We start from the raw sequence: 20,786 nt of genomic DNA on the forward strand, positions 1-20,786 counted from the left end.
GATAATTTGATTAATTTAATAAAGAAAATACAAAACGCAATCTGATTTGTCAGTTGCCTTTTGAATGTGGAATAGTATTTTTCCAACACTTGAAAAGTAACAATCTTTATTCACTATATTTTTCAATCTAGATAACTCAAGTCTCATATTTCAGCTACTTGTCAAGCAATGTAAGCTGAATTATGAGACTTGAGTTATCTAAGCTGAATTATGAGACTTGAGCTATCTAAGCTGAATTATGAGACTTGAGCTATCTAAGCTATAGTTGTGGTTAAATTTCTTGATATATGGACACTACTATGTATAGGAAATAACTGCATTTTTTTGATGATTTTTGATGATTTTCAAAGTCAAACATTTCCAAAAAAAAACTCTTTTTTTCTTCTTATTTGAGTAATAAATTGCCACGTCACGTGTTATCAAAGATTGGAGATACGATTATAAGAAAGGAAATGATTATTCAATTCTGAAAATAAAGAGATTCAAATAGTGATAAATGATGGTATGAAGGACCTAAATAAAAGAGAAGAATTGGATCCAATCAAACATGCGGTACTCTTTTTTCAAGATGATTTATAATTTCAAAATTTTCTCAAGTCAATGCTGCTCCACTATCGAGCAGAGCGAGATAGAGGAGCATTGACTGTTTCTCAATAGTGTAACGTTCAAAGCTACCTAGTGCTGCTCCACTATCGAGCAGAGCTACCTAGTGTTGATCGAAAAAGACTAAAACGACGCTATCGAGCAGAGAGGGATAGTGGAACATTGACTGTTTTTCGATAACGTAACGTTCAAAGCTACCTAGTGTCGATAGTGTCGATAGTGTCGGTGGCAGCTAGTCAATGTTGCTCTAGTTTCTCACTGGGGGGACGGTACACACTGTTCCACTAGTGTAAAGTTCAAAGCTACTTAGTGTTGCTCCACTATCTCACTCTGCTCGATAGTGTAGCTCCCTAGTTTCAAGAGTGGTTAATATTACCCTTTTTGCAATGGTCTATCCAGATTTGGAAAAAAACTTGAACTTTTTTTCAATTCAAAAATTCAATTCTAAAAGTAAACTTTTTCAATTTTTTTGCTCATTTTGTCCTCGCCTATCTATTATAATTTTTCAGTACAACTCCTCCATCTCAACAAGACCCATTTCTCTCAGCTCCTCATTACTCTCAACGACAAATGACAATTTCAGCAAGGACATTCCCAACATTTAAACAGCTTTATAAAACCATTACACAAGAGCTTCTCACATATGAAAACAAAACTCTAGCATCACTTAAAAATCAAGAAGTAAAAAATTTGAAAGCTTACTATACGTATCAAAAACATCTTCTTACAAAACAAAGTAAACCAACGGATGAAGTCGACACGAAATTGAAACAACTTGAAACAGACTCTGTCTTTTCACCAGCCACTGAAATACAAGATCTAAAACTTTTGAATAATATAATCGATGATAAGCCAGGAATAAACTCGTCATATGAATTGAACAATTTAAATAACGTGGCTATTTACCTTAAGAACCAACGAGAATATTTTGATTTGTTAGTGAGATATAATCCTGGATTGTTGATGGATCAACAGGAAAATGTTACCCAAAGTGCTCATCGTGTCGGATTGGAAGTTCCTCGATGAGAAACCATCCAGCTATACAAAGGGAGACCATATTCAACAGGTTTTGTGCCCGTAGCAGCTAGTCAGTGTTGCTTCACTGTCTCGCCTTGCTCGATAGTGTCGGGTGTAAAAGAGATCTAATTGAGTGACAGAAAAGGGGGTTTGGTAATATATAGTACAATATTTTTTTCCTTCTTTTCTAATAATACAAATAATATACAAAGAATCCCACCTCCTTCGTTTGATTCCCTCTTCCCCCTTCCTTCATTCCAGCTAGTAACATACAGTAGACCACATTATTGGGACTTTCATAAGCAACCAGTACTATTTTTTTTTTCTTTTTTTTTTTTTGCTTCATTTTCTTTTTAAGCAAACCCCACAAACTCTAGTGCAATCTTCTTTTGCGATCACCACCAACCATAATCTCGTCCCTCATTGCATCATCTTCGTCTCCGTCATTGCCACAACCACCATCATTTTCACAAAGACTGTTTTTTCTCTTAACTTTATTAATCAATAATTGTGGATTCTTCACTTTGATCTCAATATTCTCTAAATAAAATTTCTTCAAATGTTCAACAATTAACAAATCGTCATAGAAATTCAATTTCAATTCCATCACAGTAGGCCGTTTTTCTTTAATCAACCTAAAACTATTATTCAAGTTATATTTGTAATTATCCATTAAATAAGCAATTGTTAGCCCGGTTGACAAGTTCAAATCTCCCAGTTCCAGCAAGATAAGTATTTGAAATTCATGGTTAAAAATATACTTGAATAGTGAAATAAGTCGAACAATTTTGAAAAACTGAATCTTCAAGTTTGAGCCCGTAAAAAGTGGGGATTTTATACTTGTCAAATCATGCGATTTGGGTAGCTGGTGGATCAAGTTGATTGACAGTGGGTTGTCTATATAAAAATACAGTAGGTAATTTTGTAAAATTCTATTGAATTTTGTGGTAAATTCAGAAATTAGCACTTGTTCATTTTGGTGCTGAGGATCAAAAGCAGGATCAATACTTAAAATCATAATATCTGATGAGATGGATACCTCAATAGAGTTTTCAATCAAGTCAAGAAATTTCGCAGTTGTGCCACAATTAATAATCATCTTTATGCCCTTATTTTTGGCTAGGAAGCTAGTATTTGTACCTCCACTTTGCTTTTGCTGCTCTAATATCTTATTGTTGGAATAATTTCTTAGCGAACTATATGGACCAAGCCAAACATTAGGACATATTTCCTGTGGTAAGTCTGGATTGAAAAACATAGACTCGTTGAAATTAGTTTGCGGTAGATAAACATGGCCATTTTGCTGGTACTGCTGCTGCTGCTGCTGCTGCTGTGGAAACATTTCAAAGTGAAAATTTTATAAATCTCTAATGGCTGTGAACTTTCCTCTAAATCTTTTTTCTTTCTTCTTTTTCAGTTTGCGAAATTTGCAACACTTTTTTTGTTGTCACTGCCAAAAGCCTAACCGACACTATCGAGCAGAGCGAGATAGTGGAGCAGCACTGACTACACTAAGATTAGGATTTTCTTATAATTTGCAACCTTTCTTTGCAACCTTTCTTTGCAACCTTTTTTTGCAACCTTTCTTTCAACCTTTTTTTGCAACCTTTTGTTGTTGGCAGTAAGAAACGAAATATACTTGAATAAAAAGAAATCTCCCAATGGTGGTAAAAAAATTTTATGGACTCAACTAGGGCGACAAAGGACAACGGTGGCGAGCGAAACTAAATTCTCGCAGTAAAAACAATTTAGGACGACAGTAGCGAGCGAAACTAAGTAAATTCTCGCAGTAAAAAAAATTTCAAGTCGATGGCTTTTTGAATGAAAAATAAAAGAATAAGGACAAAAGAGAACTAAGAGGAAAATTGCAAGAATTTTATACATTTGTAGGCTAAAGCCCACCATACCTTGTTAATACATAGTATGAGTGTAAGTTTCTTAATATGTAAGTACTGGGATACATAACTAGTTAGTATATATTATAATGGTCAAAGATGATGGTAGTGTACTTATCCACATATAGCTTGCTTAAAGGGAAAAGGTTATTATTCTTGTTATGTAAGTTTTGTGAGCTAAAAAGATTGTTTGTAATGAAATGTACTGTGTATTATGTAATTTATTATATAATACACCAAGTAAATCCTTAAAATTACAGAACCTTACACATTTTCCCAATGAAGTTTAAAAGGGAAGAAAAATGAGAGTAAAAAGAAAAGTTAATACATGGTGTGAAATAATCGAGCGGAGCGAAATAATCAGGCTCTGCTATCGAGCGGAGCGAGATAGTGGAGCAGTACTTAATAGCGGAGCGAAATAATCAGGCTCTGCTATCGAGCGGAGCGAGATAGTGGAGCAGTACTTAATAGCGGAGCGAAATAACCTCGCTCTGCTGGTGTCTACAAACTGTTGTTCTGCTAGTGTTTAGAAAGTGTTGCTCCACTATCTCGCTCTGCTCGATAGTGTTGTAGTGTTTACAAACTGTTGCTCCACTATCTCGCTCTGCTCGATAGTGTCATAGTGTCTACAAACTGTTGCTCCACTATCTCGCTTTGCTCGATAGTGTTGTAGTGTTTACAAACTGTTGCTCCACTATCTCGCTCTGCTCGATAGTGTCATAGTGTCGTAGTGTCGTGATGTCGTGATGTCGTACTTTCTCACGACACTGATCCTGTCACTCGCAAATAACGTCATGTTATTCAGTAGGCATATTCCTATGCTCGTTTCTGTGTGTTTTTGTTCCCCGGAACGAGCTTAAGCGCCAATTTTCCAACTAATAATTGCTATTCAACAAAAAACTTGCACCATTACTCTTTCACTACTCTTACTCTTTATATACTCTCACTTTCCACTACTCTTACTCTTTATATACTCTCACTTTCCACTACTCTTACTCCTTTAGAATCTATCGACAATGTTTAAACCGCAATACATGCAAACGATTTTCAAACATTCAATGAAATCAACAAGGTCCATTTCCTTCTTATCAAAACAATTCCCAACAATTTCACCCAAAGCTACCAATTCAGCTTCTCCAAGTGCCATTGCAATAGCTAGCAGATCATTGTTCAAGACAAACCCTTTATTTTTCTCCTCCTCCTCCTCCTCCTCATCATCATCATCATCATCATCCATTTTCAAACTCCTACTTTCAAGTGCAGGTGCTTCTTTCTTATTAGTCACTGCATTTTCCAAAAACATCTATAATGACTCCCTACTCCAACAGCAACCCCCCATTTTACAGAGACAACAAGAGTCTTTGAAGGACTCTAAAGTAGTCAATCCCAAAACTAACTACACAGAATCGAGATTTAATAATGTATTAAACTATAAAGATTTGACCCTTGGTTCGGTCACTGGTTTATTTGTGGGAATAATCTTGGGTAAATTATCTCAAGTGTTTCTCTTTGTTTCGCTAAGTTCATTCCTTTTAATTGAATTTTTGGAAAATAGACAAATCATTTCAATACCATGGACCAAAATCGTAACGATTGGCAAGAATAGAATCAATTTAAAAGAGTTGATTTTTGATAAACCAAGTTTCAAAATCTCATTCTTCTTGAGTGTCCTCATCGCTGCTGCTTGTAATGCATAACTAGGACACTATCGAGCAACACTACCGAGCAACACTACCGAGCAACACTACCGAGCAACACTACCGAGCAACACTATCGAGCAACACTATCGAGCAAAGCGAGATAGTGGAGAAACACCTCGACATCTCAACATCTCGACACCTCGACACTATTGACACCTCGACACCTCGACACCTCGACACCTTCACACCTCGACACCTTGACACCTCGACACCTTGACACCTTGACACCTCGACACCTTGACACCTTGACACCTCGACACTATCTCGCTTCGCTCGATAGTGGATTTTTCATATAGTATATCGTCGCAATATACTTGAAATCGATGTAACTGTGCCTGTTGATATCGAAGTGACATCCTTCATTGTGATTGGACAAGTTGGTGATACTGGTATAAACCCTTTATATTTGAATAGTAAACGCTCATTTTCATCGCCATCTCTTGCTTCTCTATCTCGTCTATCTCCCGCATTCTCTTCCTCCAACCCATCTCCTCTATCCTCCTCTTTCTCAAACAAGACTTCGTATAATGAGTTTACAGAAAATTCTGAATAATTCATAAAGTCACCACCTATTCCCATACTACTATCTCGCCGACCTTTTTTAAACAAAATTCTTTCAAATCGTGCATAGGCAGATACTGAATCTCTCCTGCCTTGATTCAAGTCACTGTTTTGCCTACTCATTTCGAAAACAAACAACAACCTCTACAATCGAGCACCACAAACTAGTGACACTAGAATAAAGTGATGGGCTTACAATGCGTCTACAATTTGCACCCTTTGCAAATCAAAGGAACAAAATATTCACTTATAAATCATATAAAAATAATGCATAGTCCACTACGAGCCTTCGATGGGAAGCTATAACAAAGGCATGGCTTTTTTTCAATCTCATTGAAAAATAAAAACTTATTTTAGTAACCCCACAATTTTAGAAACAAAGAAAAAAACGTTCGTCGCGTTGCGGTATTTAAACCTTCTAGGAAACCAGTGTCACGGAATCTCGCAGCTAGTGTAAGGTATATACCAAAGAATAATACTACCAATCATCATCATCATCATCCTTTTTTTTTTTTTTTTTTCTTTTTTAGGGAAGAAAGAAAGACTATTTTTTTTTCTTGATTTACTTTGGTATGCATTGAAGTTGTAGTAGTAGAGAAATAGTAAATAAACATCACTGGTAAAAACAAGTTCCATTTAAATGCTATTGTTTTTAGTAAAATACATATTCTAATTTAGTATACGAAAATTTATCATCTCCTTCTTTTTTGTGCCCTCCTTATTCCTCTTGCTTAGGCAATTGGGCAAAAACGTCAAATGAACCAGTACCCACATTTGACAATTTACCCATAACAATCTTTGCAGACGGACTCTCTAGTTCCTCACGATCGCCATCTAATACAGCTTTGGTCAAGAATTGACACGTTGTTTCATAGGACATCTTCATGAAACTGGATGTAGAACTATCAATGCCTTGTCTATTGAATGCCAAGTATGTACCTTCTCTAGTCATCATATCAGCAATCAAGTCAAGATGACGCGACGAGACACTGATACCATACGTGTTGAAAACTCGGTAAATTTCATTGACAATGGTGTTTCTGGCAGCTTCAACACCATATGTATGTAATACCGCAGCAACATCATTCGATGTGATTGCATTGATCTTGATGAAATCATCGTGATCCCACATCGCCTGGAAATTAACACCCTCTGTAGTAAGCACTCTTTCTTCTCCTGCATTGGGCTCAGGACGTAAACATCTTCCAATACGTGAAACTTCTCGAACAACCGTTTTCCGTAATAAATCTTCAACTATATTAACCATCAATAATTTTTGAGTCTCATTGCCATTCAACTCAAGCTTGAAAACACACCATTCTCCTAGCTCGTCGTCAAAGTCAAATTCAGTAACCATATTATGTCGTGCTATTACTTCTGCTTGACGATCTTTAGCTAGTCTCGATAATTCCTTCTTCTTTTGAGGCCTGTCTGTAGCCATGGCATCTTCATCTTTATCTGCTTCTTCGTTTTCAGAATCACTAGTGTCGGAAGCAAATGATGATGATGATGACAAAGATGATGCGTTATCAGCATCTTCCATCTCCTCATCACTAGTCTCTTCTGCACGCTTCATGGTCTCTACCTCATCATCATCGGGACCATCATAGGAAACTTGTTGTTTAGCTTTGCTCTTCATACTCTCCTCTTCGGCATCCTCATCATCATCATCATCATCACCATTGTCATCCTCATCATCGCTTACATCTTTGATTTTACCACTAACAGTTTCCATATCCGTTTTACCTGCAGATTTACCAACAACTGGCATATGTTCTGGTTTCTTTTGCTTCTTAACTTCTTTAACAATTTGTACTTCCAATGCATGTATAAACTGGTTTGTCACAACATTCTCCAATTGCTCTTGACTAATATCGTACTCTGCTTCATACTCTCCTTTAGTATAAAAACCCAAATGTATTACATACGAACGACTATTCGACCCACTTTCATCTTGCGAAGTAGTCTCCGTCACTGTTACATTATCAACAAATTCAGACAAAACAACTTTAGCAATAGATTTGCAAAATGCATCTGCATGTTCATCACTAACATCATTTAGTATAGGTAATGTCATCTGTGGCGTCTTAATAGAAGCAGAAGCAGTCATAATAATCTCTCTCATACGTGGTATACCCAAGGTGACATTTGCAGCACCGTGTCCAGCAAAATGGAAGGTATTTAAGGTCATTTGAGTCGAAGGTTCTCCAATTGATTGAGAAGCAATGATACCCACAGATTCACCCGGATTCACCAAAGATCTCATATACTTCAATTGCATTAAAGCTCTGAACTTCTTTTCTGTCAATTTACGAAGCGTTTTAGCTTCTTCCTTTGAATGTGCAAATAAATGAGGATTCTTCAGCACAAATTCTTCCAATTTCTCTTGGAATTTCTCAGATACTGAACCAAGATATTTGGATGGATTGTAGATGTTAAGCACTGGGTCATACTTGATCACTTGATCATAATGAGGTACATTTTTCTGTTTCTTCAACGATTTACGAACCTTCTTCAAGTAGGACAACGCCTCAGTGGTATCCAAGTGTTCAACCATATCACCGGGATTATACTTGGCCAACAAAGCATCGTAATTTTTCAAGCAAAACTCAAACTCATTCATGTGTGACTGCTTAGTTGTATCGATCGAGTCTCCACCATACAAGAATTGAATCATGGTACCGTCTCCATCTCTTACAGAGTTATCATAGTTAACATGAACACCCTCCAACTGTTTTGTCAAACAACGTTGCAAGTAACCGGATCTAGATGTCTTAACCGCAGTATCAATCAAACCTTCTCTGCCTGCCATACAATGAAAGTAATACTCTTGTGGTCTAATACCGGAATAGAAACGTTGCTTAATATAGCCACCAGCTCTAGCATCTGTTTCAAATGACTTGAAAGAGGGCAATGTTTTTCCCGATACCATCACTGGAACCCTTCTTCCTTCTAAAGCTTGCTGGCCTAAAAGACACATGATTTGAGAAACATTCACATTAGAACCTTTTGCACCGGATAAAGCCATGGCTTGCATAGCATTGTAGGGAAATTTTTTCATTGTACCATCAGGAACACATTTGGAAACAACTTGAGAGGTGATGGCATTTACCTTAGACTGTGTAATAGCATCCAATATTCCCAATTTATTATCGTCTCTTGATATTTCTTCTAATCTCTTCCTCAATTCTTTATCGTTGTTTGGCGTATCCTCGGACAAATTGGTGACTTCTGTAGCAGCTACTCTTCCAATATCAACAGATTTTTTCAAAATGTCATCTCTCCAAACATTGCCGTCATTAGTCAATCTCAAATCATCCATACCACATGTCAACGCATACATGGTATTGAAATTTGTGAATAACCTCCCCAAAATACTCAAAGCTTTTCCCGCAACATCTGGTCCATATATCTCATGCAAAGAGTGAACAATACCGAATTGTGATGCACCATATTGAGATTTATCCAAAATACCACTCAACAATTCCCCATTTTGAAAAATGACTTGATTTTCATTACTACCTTGACCCCAATAATCATTCTTGATCTTGTTCTTACACACTAAATTGACACCAGGAACATTGCGTGGCTTGATATTTAACAATATTGTGGTGATTATCTGTTTACCAGTCCAAAGATACTCTGGCTTAAAAATTGCTGGCGCAACAGTCACAATTCTATCCCCACTTGTATGACCATCCTCTGGCCTGATACATCCATAAACTAACTGGTAATATGTTTCCCTATTGAAAAACGAATCCTTACTAGTTAACCACACACCAGCAGAGATATGATCTTGAATCAAACCTCTCAAAGGAGCTCCTGAAGTTGGTGTGAGGTACTGACTATCAGTGTTTGCCAAATTCAAAGCTTCAGCTTTTGCATTTTCATTTTGAGGGAAATGCATATTCATTTCGTCACCATCGAAATCGGCATTATAAGCACCGGTGTTGGCGTAATGCAACCTTAAAGTCTTTTCACCAGGTAAAACTCTAACTTTATGACCCATCATAGACGCCTTATGCAAAGTTGGTTGACGATTCATGATAACAACATCTTTATTCTTTAGGTGTCTGTAAACTTTTTTACCTACAACAGGAGCGTTACCTGAAGGGGTTAAAAGTTGATTTGCCAATGCTTTCCTCTGTTCAGCGGTCATCCCAACCAACGATGTTAATCTCCCATCTTCATTTTGAACTTGTATAGCACCTGGCCAAACATCAGGACCATTAATCACAGCTTGTCTCAATTCTGCTACATTATGAGAAGTGACCGGCTCGGGATAGGTTAGCTTCAATGCAAAAACGGGAGGTACACCAATCTCATTGGTTTCAAGATTTGGGTCAGGCGAGATAACTGACCGTGCAGCATAGTTAACTCTTTTGCCCATCATATGTTTTCTGAACAAACCCTCCTTCTTTTCTAGAGCTTGTTTAATACCTGGGTTTTGAACCTTGCCGGCTGGAGCATTCTGGTTTTTCGTGGAATCTATAAACGCATTAACGTCATTTTGCAAAGTGACAAAAGAATTCATTAGTCTATTGAAAATCATCTTCTTTTGCTCGCCGCTGACTTTTTCTTTGTACATTTGGGAAATTTGCCCATTCAAGTCTCCAATCAATACAGCCGTTTTCAAAATGTTGGACAATAACTCATTCTGAGAATTCTCATGGACTTCGTCACCTAATTTAGAAGGCAATCTAAATCTAGTAGGTGGAACTAAAATTGCTTGTTTAAAGAAAATGTCACCACTAACAATTTCGTGTTGATACGGTCTAGAATGGAAAACTTTTTGCAACACTGACTGTTCCTTTTCAAATACAGCTCTTATTATATTCCTCACTTCTGATGCTAAGACGTATTTTGAACCTCCTTTATGCTTGATATTGGGTATGTCACTTGCATCTGATCCGTTTTTGACGCCCCCATTCTTTTTCAACATATCTTGGCGCTGTAAGCCTCGCACACGGTTGTTGGTGATTTGCTTGTCATTTAACGAGTTTTCAAAAATCTTTGTGTACCCATCTTTTCTGAAACTTGGTGAATACATTCCACAATTGCTACACTTGGGCCTGCTCAATAACCTTTTGTAAAAGTCATGTATAATGGCTTTTCTTTCTTCTCCAACTGATGCAGTTTTCACTCCTTTATGTGTGGTTCGTCCATCTCTTAATGCACAGGCTATAGCATCTTTAACAAATGCCTCTCTTTTCTCCATCAATGCCTTTTTGGATTTTTCGTCGATTGTTGACTCATCGTCTTCATCATTGTCATTGTCATTGTCATTGTCATTCTTTTTCCCCCGAGATGGCATCATATTCTCCAATTCAGTGCATTCTAACAATAGTCCATATTGTACTAGTTGTAACTTGCACTTGAACAAATTCGATTCAAGCCAATTCATCTTGAACTTGTGACAGTATAAACATGAACTTCTCAAAAGTATATATAGTTGGTTAAAAAACATTGGATTATAAACAGGTACTGGCAACTCTATATGGCCCATGTGTCCGGGGCAAAACTTCTCATCTAATCCACATGTCGTACACACGTTTCTCAAAAACGCACCAAGAGACAAATCATAGAGACCACCATTCACTGGATGGCCTAAATTATCAAACACAACAGGGTTGGTGATTTGTTTGGCTGATAACTTTTGTATCTCCTCATCTGAGAGCACTCCGAAATCAACACAAGTGATTTCTGAACCAACTGGTTTAGAAATATCCATGATAACATACAGCAGGGCGTGTTAGGCTCTTTTTCTGGTGTTTAACTTGAAAAGAGTTAAGGATCCCTCCAGTTTCTTGTAGACCTTTACAAGCGTTTTTTTTTTTTTTCAAGCAATGCTCATCTCAAAGAATTGAATTTTTTTTTTTTTTTTTTTTTTTTTTTTTTTTTTTTTTTTTTAACAAGAAACGTTAGAGATAAAAATCAGAGTCCATTTACACCAACAAATACAAGTATTGGGGAAGTATACCAATAGTGGTGGCAGCTAGTGTGCTCCACTATCGAGCAGAGCGAGATAGTTGTAAGGATAACAACGACATGAAATGTTTGTAAATTGAGCAATGAATAAGTTATTGTCTCTCCTCTCCTCTTGTCTTTTTTTTTTTTTTTTTCAACTTGCTTATTAGTCCAGGCTTCCAAAGTGTAAACCCTTTCTTATTCCCTTGAATCCGCCGCCAAGTCCCTTTCCAACACCTCCGACTCCTTTACCCAAGGTCCCTATTCCCTTGCCTACTCCCTTGCCTACTCCCTTACCGACACCTTTGCCCACTTGTCCAACAGTTCCTACAGTTGTGTGACTCTTTGGCTTAACATTCAATACAAACTCGGGCTTGAACGATAACTTGGCATACGCTGTACCTGCGGGCTCTCCTGCTTCTCCAAATAAAGGTATTTTCACCTCCACCGAACCGTTTTTCATATCGTAATCACACAAGTCTACATATCCAGTACCCAATAAGTCATCAGGGTTGGCCATATCCCAATCCCAGCAAACAAACTTCAACACTGAATCAAATTTATTGGCAACCTCGACTTGTTCGGTGTGGTTCCAAGTAGGATCAAGCGTCTTCTTGATTGTCTTGGTTTTCAAAAATGCCTCCTTGTCACTGTTGAGGTATACCTTCATGTATGGATCAGATTTTCCGTTACTATCGGAGGATGGCAAGTCCTCAGCATTAAGCACATCCACAGTCAAAATACCCGAATTATCTACAGAATCCTGAGGAGGAATACCAGATTTATAAATCAACGGGATCCACGAAAATAATATCTTAAACGTGGCGTTCCCTGCACCATTCAACTCAACAGAATATGATTCATGATTACCATTCTTGAGCAATTGCATGGTTGGAATTGTTGCTTCAGCAACACATTTATCAACCCTATTGTCATCTTTGTTTTTAACCAACCGGAAACAAGTCTGTGCCCAATCCAATTGCGTTATCACACAATCACCAGTAATTTCAATCTTACCACTCCTCTTTGTAAGTTTTCTGGTAATAAAATCGGGATAACCTTGGTTTGATGAGTAAACTTGTAAGTAGACATCCTCTCTGCTAAAAGTACCTTCGATGATCTCAAAAACCAAAACACCACTTTTATAAGCCACTAATTCTTCAAGAGACAATTTGAGTTTCAGTCTAAAGTAATCATCCTCTTCATTATCATCACTATCTTCATCATCGTTTTCAACATCATCATCAGCAACATCATCGGTTGCTTTTGCGCCATTTTCTTGAGCAGTGGTTTTCTTTTGGTTGATTTGATTACTATCTTCTATTGTTCTTTTCTCGTCTTTTACCAGTTTTTCCTGATCTTTCTTAAGCTTCTCCTTTGCTTTAGCAGCCTCCTTATAATCTTGTTGTGTCATTACTGGTAGCGCCGGGTAGAATGACAAGGTATAAGTGACTGTCCCTTTTGGTCCCTTTTTATGGATCAATTTCGATGTTCTTTTCTTCTTATCAACATGTTCAATATACTGACCCATCTCGTCTTTTTGAATAAAAGTATTCAACTTGACATCAAATGAACCCAAAGTTCTATCTGCAGAGTGGGATTCAACATCCATAACCTCAATTGTCAATTTCTGATTGGGCGAGGAAATAGATACATAATGAATTTCGTTCCAAGTAGGATTCAATGTTGAATCAAAAGCAACTGTTCTACACCTCTCATATCCATTAACCAAAAGTCTAGCGTATGGATCAATCTTACCAATTGTTTCCAAATTACGCAAATCCTCTGCATGCTCAACACCCACTCGAATAACACCAATTGGTGTGGTGTATCCACCAGCACCACTTGCACCTTCCATTTCCACAGACTTCCAAACCGTTTGTATTCTAACTTCACCACCTTTACTCAATGGGAACCACGTCAGATCAACTTGCGTAGCATCAATCAATTCATTCAAGCTATGAGTAATTTGACCAAAAGGTCTTCCGCTCTTATCCTTAATGATAACTTTAACTCTTGCCTTAGTACGATCAAATACAATTTGCTCGGTTGCTGCTCCCCATCCAGGATTGTTTGTGTTCTTCTGAACTGAAGTCTGAAGAACAGACTTGTTGTCAAAAATGAGCTCTGCACTTGCAGAGGCACCTTTGTCACCGCCTCTCAAATGTCTTGCCTCTGTTATCTCTATTCTTGCAACTCCCGTGTTCAAATCTGGTGGCGGAGTGATGGCACCATCAGCTTGTTTAACTGGCATCAAGACAGGCATATACTTTATTCCAAAATTGAGCTCTCCCACTGGCTTGTTGTTTCTCAAAAAAGCAGCAGTGAGATGTGGTTGCGACAGGTTATCTACAAAGCCGGCTAAATCAAATTGAATGGCACCAACATGTCTATCTTTTCTGATATCGTTAAAATCAACAACTGTTATGTTTAATGGCTCAGATAAAGATGAAACTGGTATATGTACAACTTGTTTCCAAACAGGACTGCTGGTATCGCTAATAACTTTTGTCTTTGCTAAAACTTTATCTCTAAAGCTAAAAGTCAAATATGGATCCAATGTATTACCGAGAGTCTTGAAACCCCTCAAGCCTCTAGCAGAATCGGCAGTGATTGCCAAAACACCAATAGCAGAGTCCAAGGCATTTCCAGCTAACAACTGCTGCACATTCAATTGAAAAGACATTGGGTTGAAAAGAATTGGACCAACATATTTTTTAACCATTTCGTTGATAAGCGGGTATAAACCAGGAACCGCTAAAAGCTCCCACCACCAGGAAGCCTCGCCCAAAATCTTTGTGTTAAAGTCATATGATGGTGGTTCCATCATCGACACATTAACTGTTTCAACATGAGGAAATGAGGACATCATCCTCAATCTTACTCTGGCTAATCCGCTAAAAGAAACATCACCGACAGTTACTGGCAAAGTCACACCAAAAATTGTAGCTTTAACAACAATGTTTTCATTAACTTTGCTCTTCAATTGTTTATTGTTAGCATCCACATTGGCGTTTGGAGTGAATGAAAACCCCCAGTCCATAACCACAACGTCATCAGAGGTGCCCTGTAAAGTTTTCACTCTGTCGATCCTTGGAGGTTTTGTTCCCAAAGTAAAACTATCAATCCAAACTGCCAGGACAAATGCAGGGATCGGCAAATCGGCCAAAATAGGATTAGCTTGCTCGCATACAATTTGAGATATTGAAGGCTCTAAATAGTACCAAAATTTTTCCAAAAAATAATTGCACCAGTCCATAGTCTCATAGTCATCTTCTATATGTTTGATAGAAAACTCACGTTGCGCTTGTTCTCTTAGTAAACCTCGATACTTCTTAACCGAAGCACGGTACAATAAAGCAAAAACAACCATAACGAAAAACAAGGGAGCAACTGAAAATCTCAACCACCCAATTAACCACGATAACAACCCACTAAGAATCAAGTAACCAGCATTATGGTACCAGTCTCCATATACGTATGCAGGTAAATACTGGTCGAAAATCGACCCCCTTGATAATAAATTCACTGTTTCGTCTTCTTCTGTTAATGTGTCATCAGCCTCGTAACCACCTACTTCTTTCCAGCCTCTAAATGTTGTTTCGACAGGCTCTCTCTGTGCCGGTTTGCTTTTGACATTGCTCATGTCGAAATCTTCACTGGGTACTAACTTTTTTGATGAAACGCCATTGGGAGTAGGTTTGGTTTGTGTGTTTTGTGAACCATTTGATCTTGGTGCGTTTTCGCTAGTTGTAGTTGGTTTGATCGAATTGCTTTCTTTTGTTCTAGATACAGCTGATCTGACCGATCCGGAAGTAGGCACCTTATTTATGTTACTTTGTTGAGTTAAAGAGTCCATTTGAGGAAAAGGGTGGTTCTGCAGTAGCCCATTGTTATTTGGAATATTGGCGGGAGCAGGAGCGGGAGCGGGAGAAGGTACGGGAGGTAATGGTGAAGTAGGAGCTTTACCATTGACTCGAGGGGGGTACGTGAAATCTCCGGAACTCGTAGAGTTGCTAACACCATTACCACCATTACCACCTTGCGGTTGTTGTTGTTGCGGTTGCGGATGTTGTGGTTGTTGCTGTTGCTGTTGCTGCTGCTTTTGTTGTTGTTGCTCATCAATAGCTTCATTTTGCGAGGACCTAGACTCAGACTCGCCGGATTTGCTACCGCCCGTCTTTAATTTCTCGCTAGGCGAGATTGGCTGCTTAACATCTATTTGTTTTGGAGGCAGAAGAATATCATTAGGCTTGGTGCGAAAAAAAAAAAAGGGTTTTTGTTAGTAAGCTGGTGGACATAAAATTAATTGGTATAGATCATGATCAACATACATTAGAAGCCTTTTCTTCTACACCACCTGCTGAAGCAAGCGCATCAGCCATGATTGAGCCCAAAAAAAAAAAAAAATTTATAAATAAAGCAAAAAAGATAAGGTAAAAGAAAACTGTCGCCTCCTCAAGTAACCAATGCTGCTTTCAAATTGGGGAAGAAGAAGCCAATTGCAAGTACTGTGGATTTGACGTTGGTTTAAAAAAAATTAGAGTATTTATTGAAAGCAAGCATTGAAATTTGAAAAGCTGGTATGTGCAGTCTGAAATTGAAAAAGGTTTAAAAAAAAAATGTACTTGAAATAAAACAGGGAGGAATACAAAAATGTTAGCAATAAAAGCTAATATGGGTCACGTGAGCTTGACGGAAATGCCAATAATTGGCACCACTATCGAGTAGAGCGAGTGACACTATCGAGCAGAGTGAGTGACATTATCGAGCAGAGCGAGTGACACTATCGAACAGAGAGAGATAGTGGAGCAACACTTAGTAGCATATTACTTTTAAGTCAGTTTGTCTTAATGTAATAAAGGGGTAGAAAGGTCTTTTCTTTTCTTTTTGCAAACAACTATGTAAAGCTTATAAACGAGAAAGTACAAACGACATAGCGCAAATTACAAAGTACAAACGACATAGCACAAAGCACAAACGACATAGCACAAATGACAAAGTACTAACGACATAGCACAAAGCACAAACGACATAGTACAAACGACATAGTACAAACGACAAAGTATAATTTATGGCAGGAAAAACAATATGTCACAAGTCGAAAATATATTGCGCGCTAAAAATGGAATTATGATGGTATAAATGCAATAGCGCAAAGGATTATTGTATTTTATAGGTTAGCTTCTGTTTGCAATCAAAACACTATCGAGCACAGCGAGATAGTATTATTAGTCAGTGCGCTCCACTATTGAGCAGAGTGAGATAGCGTCGATAGTGTCGGTGTAGTCAGTGTCGGTGTAGTCAGTGCCGCTCCACTATCTCGCTCTCGATAGCATTACAATCAAGTGCTACTCCACTATCGAGCGTAGCGAGATAGTGGAGTGTCGATAGTACACTTTTATCCATGAAAACGTTTTTCTCTGCTATTCTCCGGGTTCTTTAACTTCCGTTTTCGCCAATGCAAACCCAAATCCTTTGAATTCTTTATAGTTTCTCGATTAAACCCACTTTCTTTTTCTTCTTTTTCTTCTTCTTCTTCTTCTTCTTCTTCTCTATCTCCTTCTATATCATCATATTCTTTGTCTTCTTCTTTATTTAATGTCTCCTCTGCAAATTCTCCACCAATTGAACTTCTCCTTTTCCTATAATAGCTTGTGTCACTCATAATGGTTCCATACCCTACACTTTCTATTTTTGACTTCCGAGACGCCATCCGTAGTATTTGCTCCAGACTTGGTAACTTCCATTCCGATATATCTTCAACTTTCTTCTGCAGTTCTTGTTGTCGCTTTTCGATTGTTTTCAAGTCCTTGGCTTTCTGCATGAACTTCATGTTCAACACCCTACTCGAAAGTGAGGATGACATTGTATACTTGTAATATGTGTCTCTCTATGTGCGTGTGTGTGTGGCTATCCTACAGAGATGGGGAAATAGTGACGATAAATCTCAATGTATCAAAAATTCAGTCCTTGCGATGAGCATCGCTAATTATAATTTTTTTTTTTTCATTTTTCAACTTTTCCATAGAAAAGTGAAAAAAAACTCACCATTTACATATATTGATATCATAGGTCAATACGACAGACACTAGATCTTTGTATAAATGAAGTCGGACTTCAAGTTCTCCAATTTATTGGGAACAGTTTATCGGAAGGGGAACTTGGTTTTTACAGAGGATGGTACTAAATTGTTATCACCCGTAGGAAACCGTGTTTCTTGCTTTGATTTAGTCAAGTCTCAAACAACAACTTTCAACTATCAGCATAGGAAAAACATTCAATGTATTGCTTTAAATAAGCAGAATAATCTATTGATTTCAATAGATGAAGACGGGAGGGCTATTCTTGTAAACTTTATATCGCGAGTGGTTTTGCACCATTTCAACTTCAAGTCTAGAGTAAATGATATTAGTTTTAGTCCGTGTGGGAAGTACTTTGCCGTTGCAGTTGGGCGATTTATTCAGGTTTGGAAGACTCCTGACTTTACTGAAGATAGACAGTTTGCACCATTTGTGAGGCACCGAATTTACCTGGGACATTTTGATGATGTTCTTAGCATATCCTGGTCAGAAAATTCCAAATACTTTATCAGTACTAGTAAAGATATGACTGCAAGAATTTATTCACTCGAGTCCAGTGATAAAGATGTTGCAAGGACATTTTCAGGTCACCGAGATTACGTGGTGAATGCATTCTTTAGTAAAGATAACGACACAATTTATACAGTCAGTAAAGATGGAGCTCTTTTTAAATGGGAATACATTGAAGCACCCAAAGAGAGTGATGATGATGAGGAGGAGGAAGAGGAGGAAGAGGAGGATGGTCCACGTGAATGGAGAATAACTTCAAAGAATTTCTTTTATGCCAATGCCAAACTAAAATGTGCTACCTTCCATGCCCAATCAAATTTGCTAGTGGTTGGCTTCAGCAATGGTGAGTTTCGAGTTTATGAAATTGGAGAAGACTTTGTCCTCATTCAACAGTTGAGTATGGGTCAAAACACGGTGAATACTGTAAATATCAATAAAACTGGGGAGTGGCTTGCTTTTGGGTCGTCCAAATTAGGACAACTATTAGTTTACGAATGGCAATCGGAATCGTATATACTTAAACAACAAGGACACTTTGATACAATGAATACGCTTTGTTATTCCCCTGACGGAGCTAGACTCGTTACTGGGTCTGATGACGGTAAGATCAAGGTATGGGACGTTGCTTCTGGGTTTTGCTTGGTGACATTCACAGAGCATACATCTGCAGTAACACAGGTGCAGTTTGCTAAGAAGGGCAACGTTTTGTTTTCATCGTCCTTGGATGGTACAATTCGGGCTTATGATTTGATCCGTTTTAGAAACTTCAAAACCTTCACGGCTACTTCAAGAATCCAATTCAATTGTTTAGCAGTTGATCCCAGCGGGGAGGTTATTGTAGGGGGATCACATGACACTTTTGAAATCTATGTATGGTCGGTGCAAACGGGACAACTATTGGACTCCTTGACTGGTCACGAAGGGCCAATTTCATGTCTTGCTTTTGGTCAAGAGGATTCGACTTTAGCCTCTGCTTCATGGGACAAAACAATTCGAATTTGGAATATATTTGCAAGAAATCAAACCACGGAGCCAATAGAAGTACAAAGTGATGTATTATGCTTATCAATGAGACCAGATTGTAAGGAGGTGGCAGTTTCCACGTTGAATGGACATATTACTATTTTTGACATTGAAGATGCTAAACAGGTCCACCTTATAGATGGTCGTAAAGATCTCATTAACGGTAGATACCTTGAGGATAAATTTGTCAGTAAGAAATCGAGCCGTGGTAAGTTTTTTGATACGATTACTTATTCATTCGATGGATTAACTTTGTTAGCTGGAGGCAACAACAATTCAATATGTATGTACGATATTGATAATGAGGTTTTACTAAAGAGATTCCTTGTTTCGGAAAACATGTCGCTTGATGGTACTTTACAATTCCTAAATAGTGCCAAGATTACCGATGCTGGAATCAATTCGGATTTAATTGATAGAAATGGTGAAAATAGTGACTTGGAAGACAGGATTGATAATACCTTGCCTGGATCACAGCGTTTAGGGGACCCAAGCGAGCGTAGAACTAGACCTGCAATACGAGTATCAGCAGTGCAATTCTCGCCAACTACTTTGGCATTTGCAGCAGCTACGACGGAAGGTGTTTTAATATACTTGGTTAACCAAGAGTTGGTTTTTGATCCATTTGATTTGGATGTTGATATCACCCCAGAAACAACTATACAATCGTTAAAGGAGAAAGAGTTCCTTGTGGCTTTAGTCATGGCTCTACGTTTGAATGAGACGTATCTCATTCATAAAGTTATTGAAAGTGTTCCGTTGAGTGATATAAAATTGATTTGTCAAGATCTACCCGTAGTATATGTAGATCGTGTTTTGAGTTTCATTGGAGAGTTGTTGGTCAAACATGATTCCCCGCACATTGAGTTTTACTTGATTTGGATCAATAATTTATTGATTCGGCATGGCACGTATATAACATCACACAAGTTTGAATTTCGCTCGTCTTTGAAACTATTATCAAGATTTTTGAATAAGATTGCTAAAGAGGTGGTGAATGTGGGTAAGAGAAATAATTATCTATTGAGATTCTTGACGGTTAGTAAAGATTTGAAAGAGAATGTGGAAGAAGATATTGAACTACTGAATGAGGATGAAGAGGATATAATGGATGACGGTGAAGAGGAGATAATGGATGACGGTGAAGAAAGCGAAGGCGAGTGGCTCGGGCCTGACAGCATCAACATGAAACAAACAGGTCGGCCTCTTGCATTCTCGATGGAAGTAGATAGCGATGGCGATGGCGATGGCGATGGCAAGGACGAAGATCTTTAATGTACATGTTTCCTTTTGAATAATTTAGCATAGACGACCCCGCCCCCCATCTCTTCCCCTACCGCTCCTCCCTCTCTCTGTCTCACTCTCCCATTTTTTTCTTCTTTTTGGTATCGTAGAGGCAACTCACACAACTGGTCCTGAATTTTACC

General features: G+C 38.1%; 8 protein-coding genes across 8 annotated transcripts; 3 read left to right on the top strand and 5 right to left on the bottom strand. All coding sequences in view use genetic code 12, as the record gives it.

Annotated features, from left to right (window-relative positions):
- Positions 1-1,173: 1,173 nt before the first annotated feature.
- Positions 1,174-1,629, top strand: KGF56_003124 (uncharacterized protein; the record flags this gene model as incomplete). Its single annotated transcript, XM_049324426.1, has 1 exon — positions 1,174-1,629. One exon carries the CDS (start codon positions 1,174-1,176, stop codon positions 1,627-1,629), a length of 456 nt encoding a protein of 151 aa, XP_049179833.1.
- A 364-nt stretch (positions 1,630-1,993) lies between these two features.
- On the bottom strand, positions 1,994-2,962 carry KGF56_003125 (uncharacterized protein; the record flags this gene model as incomplete). Its single annotated transcript, XM_049324427.1, has 1 exon — positions 1,994-2,962. The coding sequence occupies one exon, from the start codon at positions 2,960-2,962 to the stop codon at positions 1,994-1,996; it is 969 nt and encodes a 322-aa protein (XP_049179834.1).
- A 1,569-nt stretch (positions 2,963-4,531) lies between these two features.
- On the top strand, positions 4,532-5,212 carry KGF56_003126 (uncharacterized protein; the record flags this gene model as incomplete). Its single annotated transcript, XM_049324428.1, has 1 exon — positions 4,532-5,212. The coding sequence occupies one exon, from the start codon at positions 4,532-4,534 to the stop codon at positions 5,210-5,212; it is 681 nt and encodes a 226-aa protein (XP_049179835.1).
- Positions 5,213-5,339: 127 nt separating this feature from the next.
- KGF56_003127 (uncharacterized protein) lies at positions 5,340-5,899 on the bottom strand (the record flags this gene model as incomplete). The annotated part of the gene is made up of 2 exons (XM_049324429.1): positions 5,340-5,443; positions 5,530-5,899. 2 exons carry the CDS (start codon positions 5,897-5,899, stop codon positions 5,340-5,342), a joined length of 474 nt encoding a protein of 157 aa, XP_049179836.1.
- Positions 5,900-6,494: 595 nt separating this feature from the next.
- On the bottom strand, positions 6,495-11,507 carry RPA190 (DNA-directed RNA polymerase I core subunit; the record flags this gene model as incomplete). The annotated part of the gene is made up of 1 exon (XM_049324430.1): positions 6,495-11,507. The coding sequence occupies one exon, from the start codon at positions 11,505-11,507 to the stop codon at positions 6,495-6,497; it is 5,013 nt and encodes a 1,670-aa protein (XP_049179837.1).
- A 402-nt stretch (positions 11,508-11,909) lies between these two features.
- KGF56_003129 (tricalbin) lies at positions 11,910-16,128 on the bottom strand (the record flags this gene model as incomplete). Its single annotated transcript, XM_049324431.1, has 2 exons — positions 11,910-15,995; positions 16,078-16,128. 2 exons carry the CDS (start codon positions 16,126-16,128, stop codon positions 11,910-11,912), a joined length of 4,137 nt encoding a protein of 1,378 aa, XP_049179838.1.
- A 1,016-nt stretch (positions 16,129-17,144) lies between these two features.
- Positions 17,145-17,612, bottom strand: KGF56_003130 (uncharacterized protein; the record flags this gene model as incomplete). Its single annotated transcript, XM_049324432.1, has 1 exon — positions 17,145-17,612. The coding sequence occupies one exon, from the start codon at positions 17,610-17,612 to the stop codon at positions 17,145-17,147; it is 468 nt and encodes a 155-aa protein (XP_049179839.1).
- A 238-nt stretch (positions 17,613-17,850) lies between these two features.
- PWP2 (snoRNA-binding rRNA-processing protein) lies at positions 17,851-20,634 on the top strand (the record flags this gene model as incomplete). Its single annotated transcript, XM_049324433.1, has 1 exon — positions 17,851-20,634. The coding sequence occupies one exon, from the start codon at positions 17,851-17,853 to the stop codon at positions 20,632-20,634; it is 2,784 nt and encodes a 927-aa protein (XP_049179840.1).
- Positions 20,635-20,786: the final 152 nt, after the last annotated feature.

Source organism: Candida oxycetoniae, assembly GCF_023343755.2.
Source record: "Candida oxycetoniae strain CBS 10844 chromosome Unknown scaffold21, whole genome shotgun sequence".
Lineage (NCBI taxonomy): Eukaryota > Fungi > Ascomycota > Pichiomycetes > Serinales > Debaryomycetaceae > Lodderomyces > Lodderomyces oxycetoniae.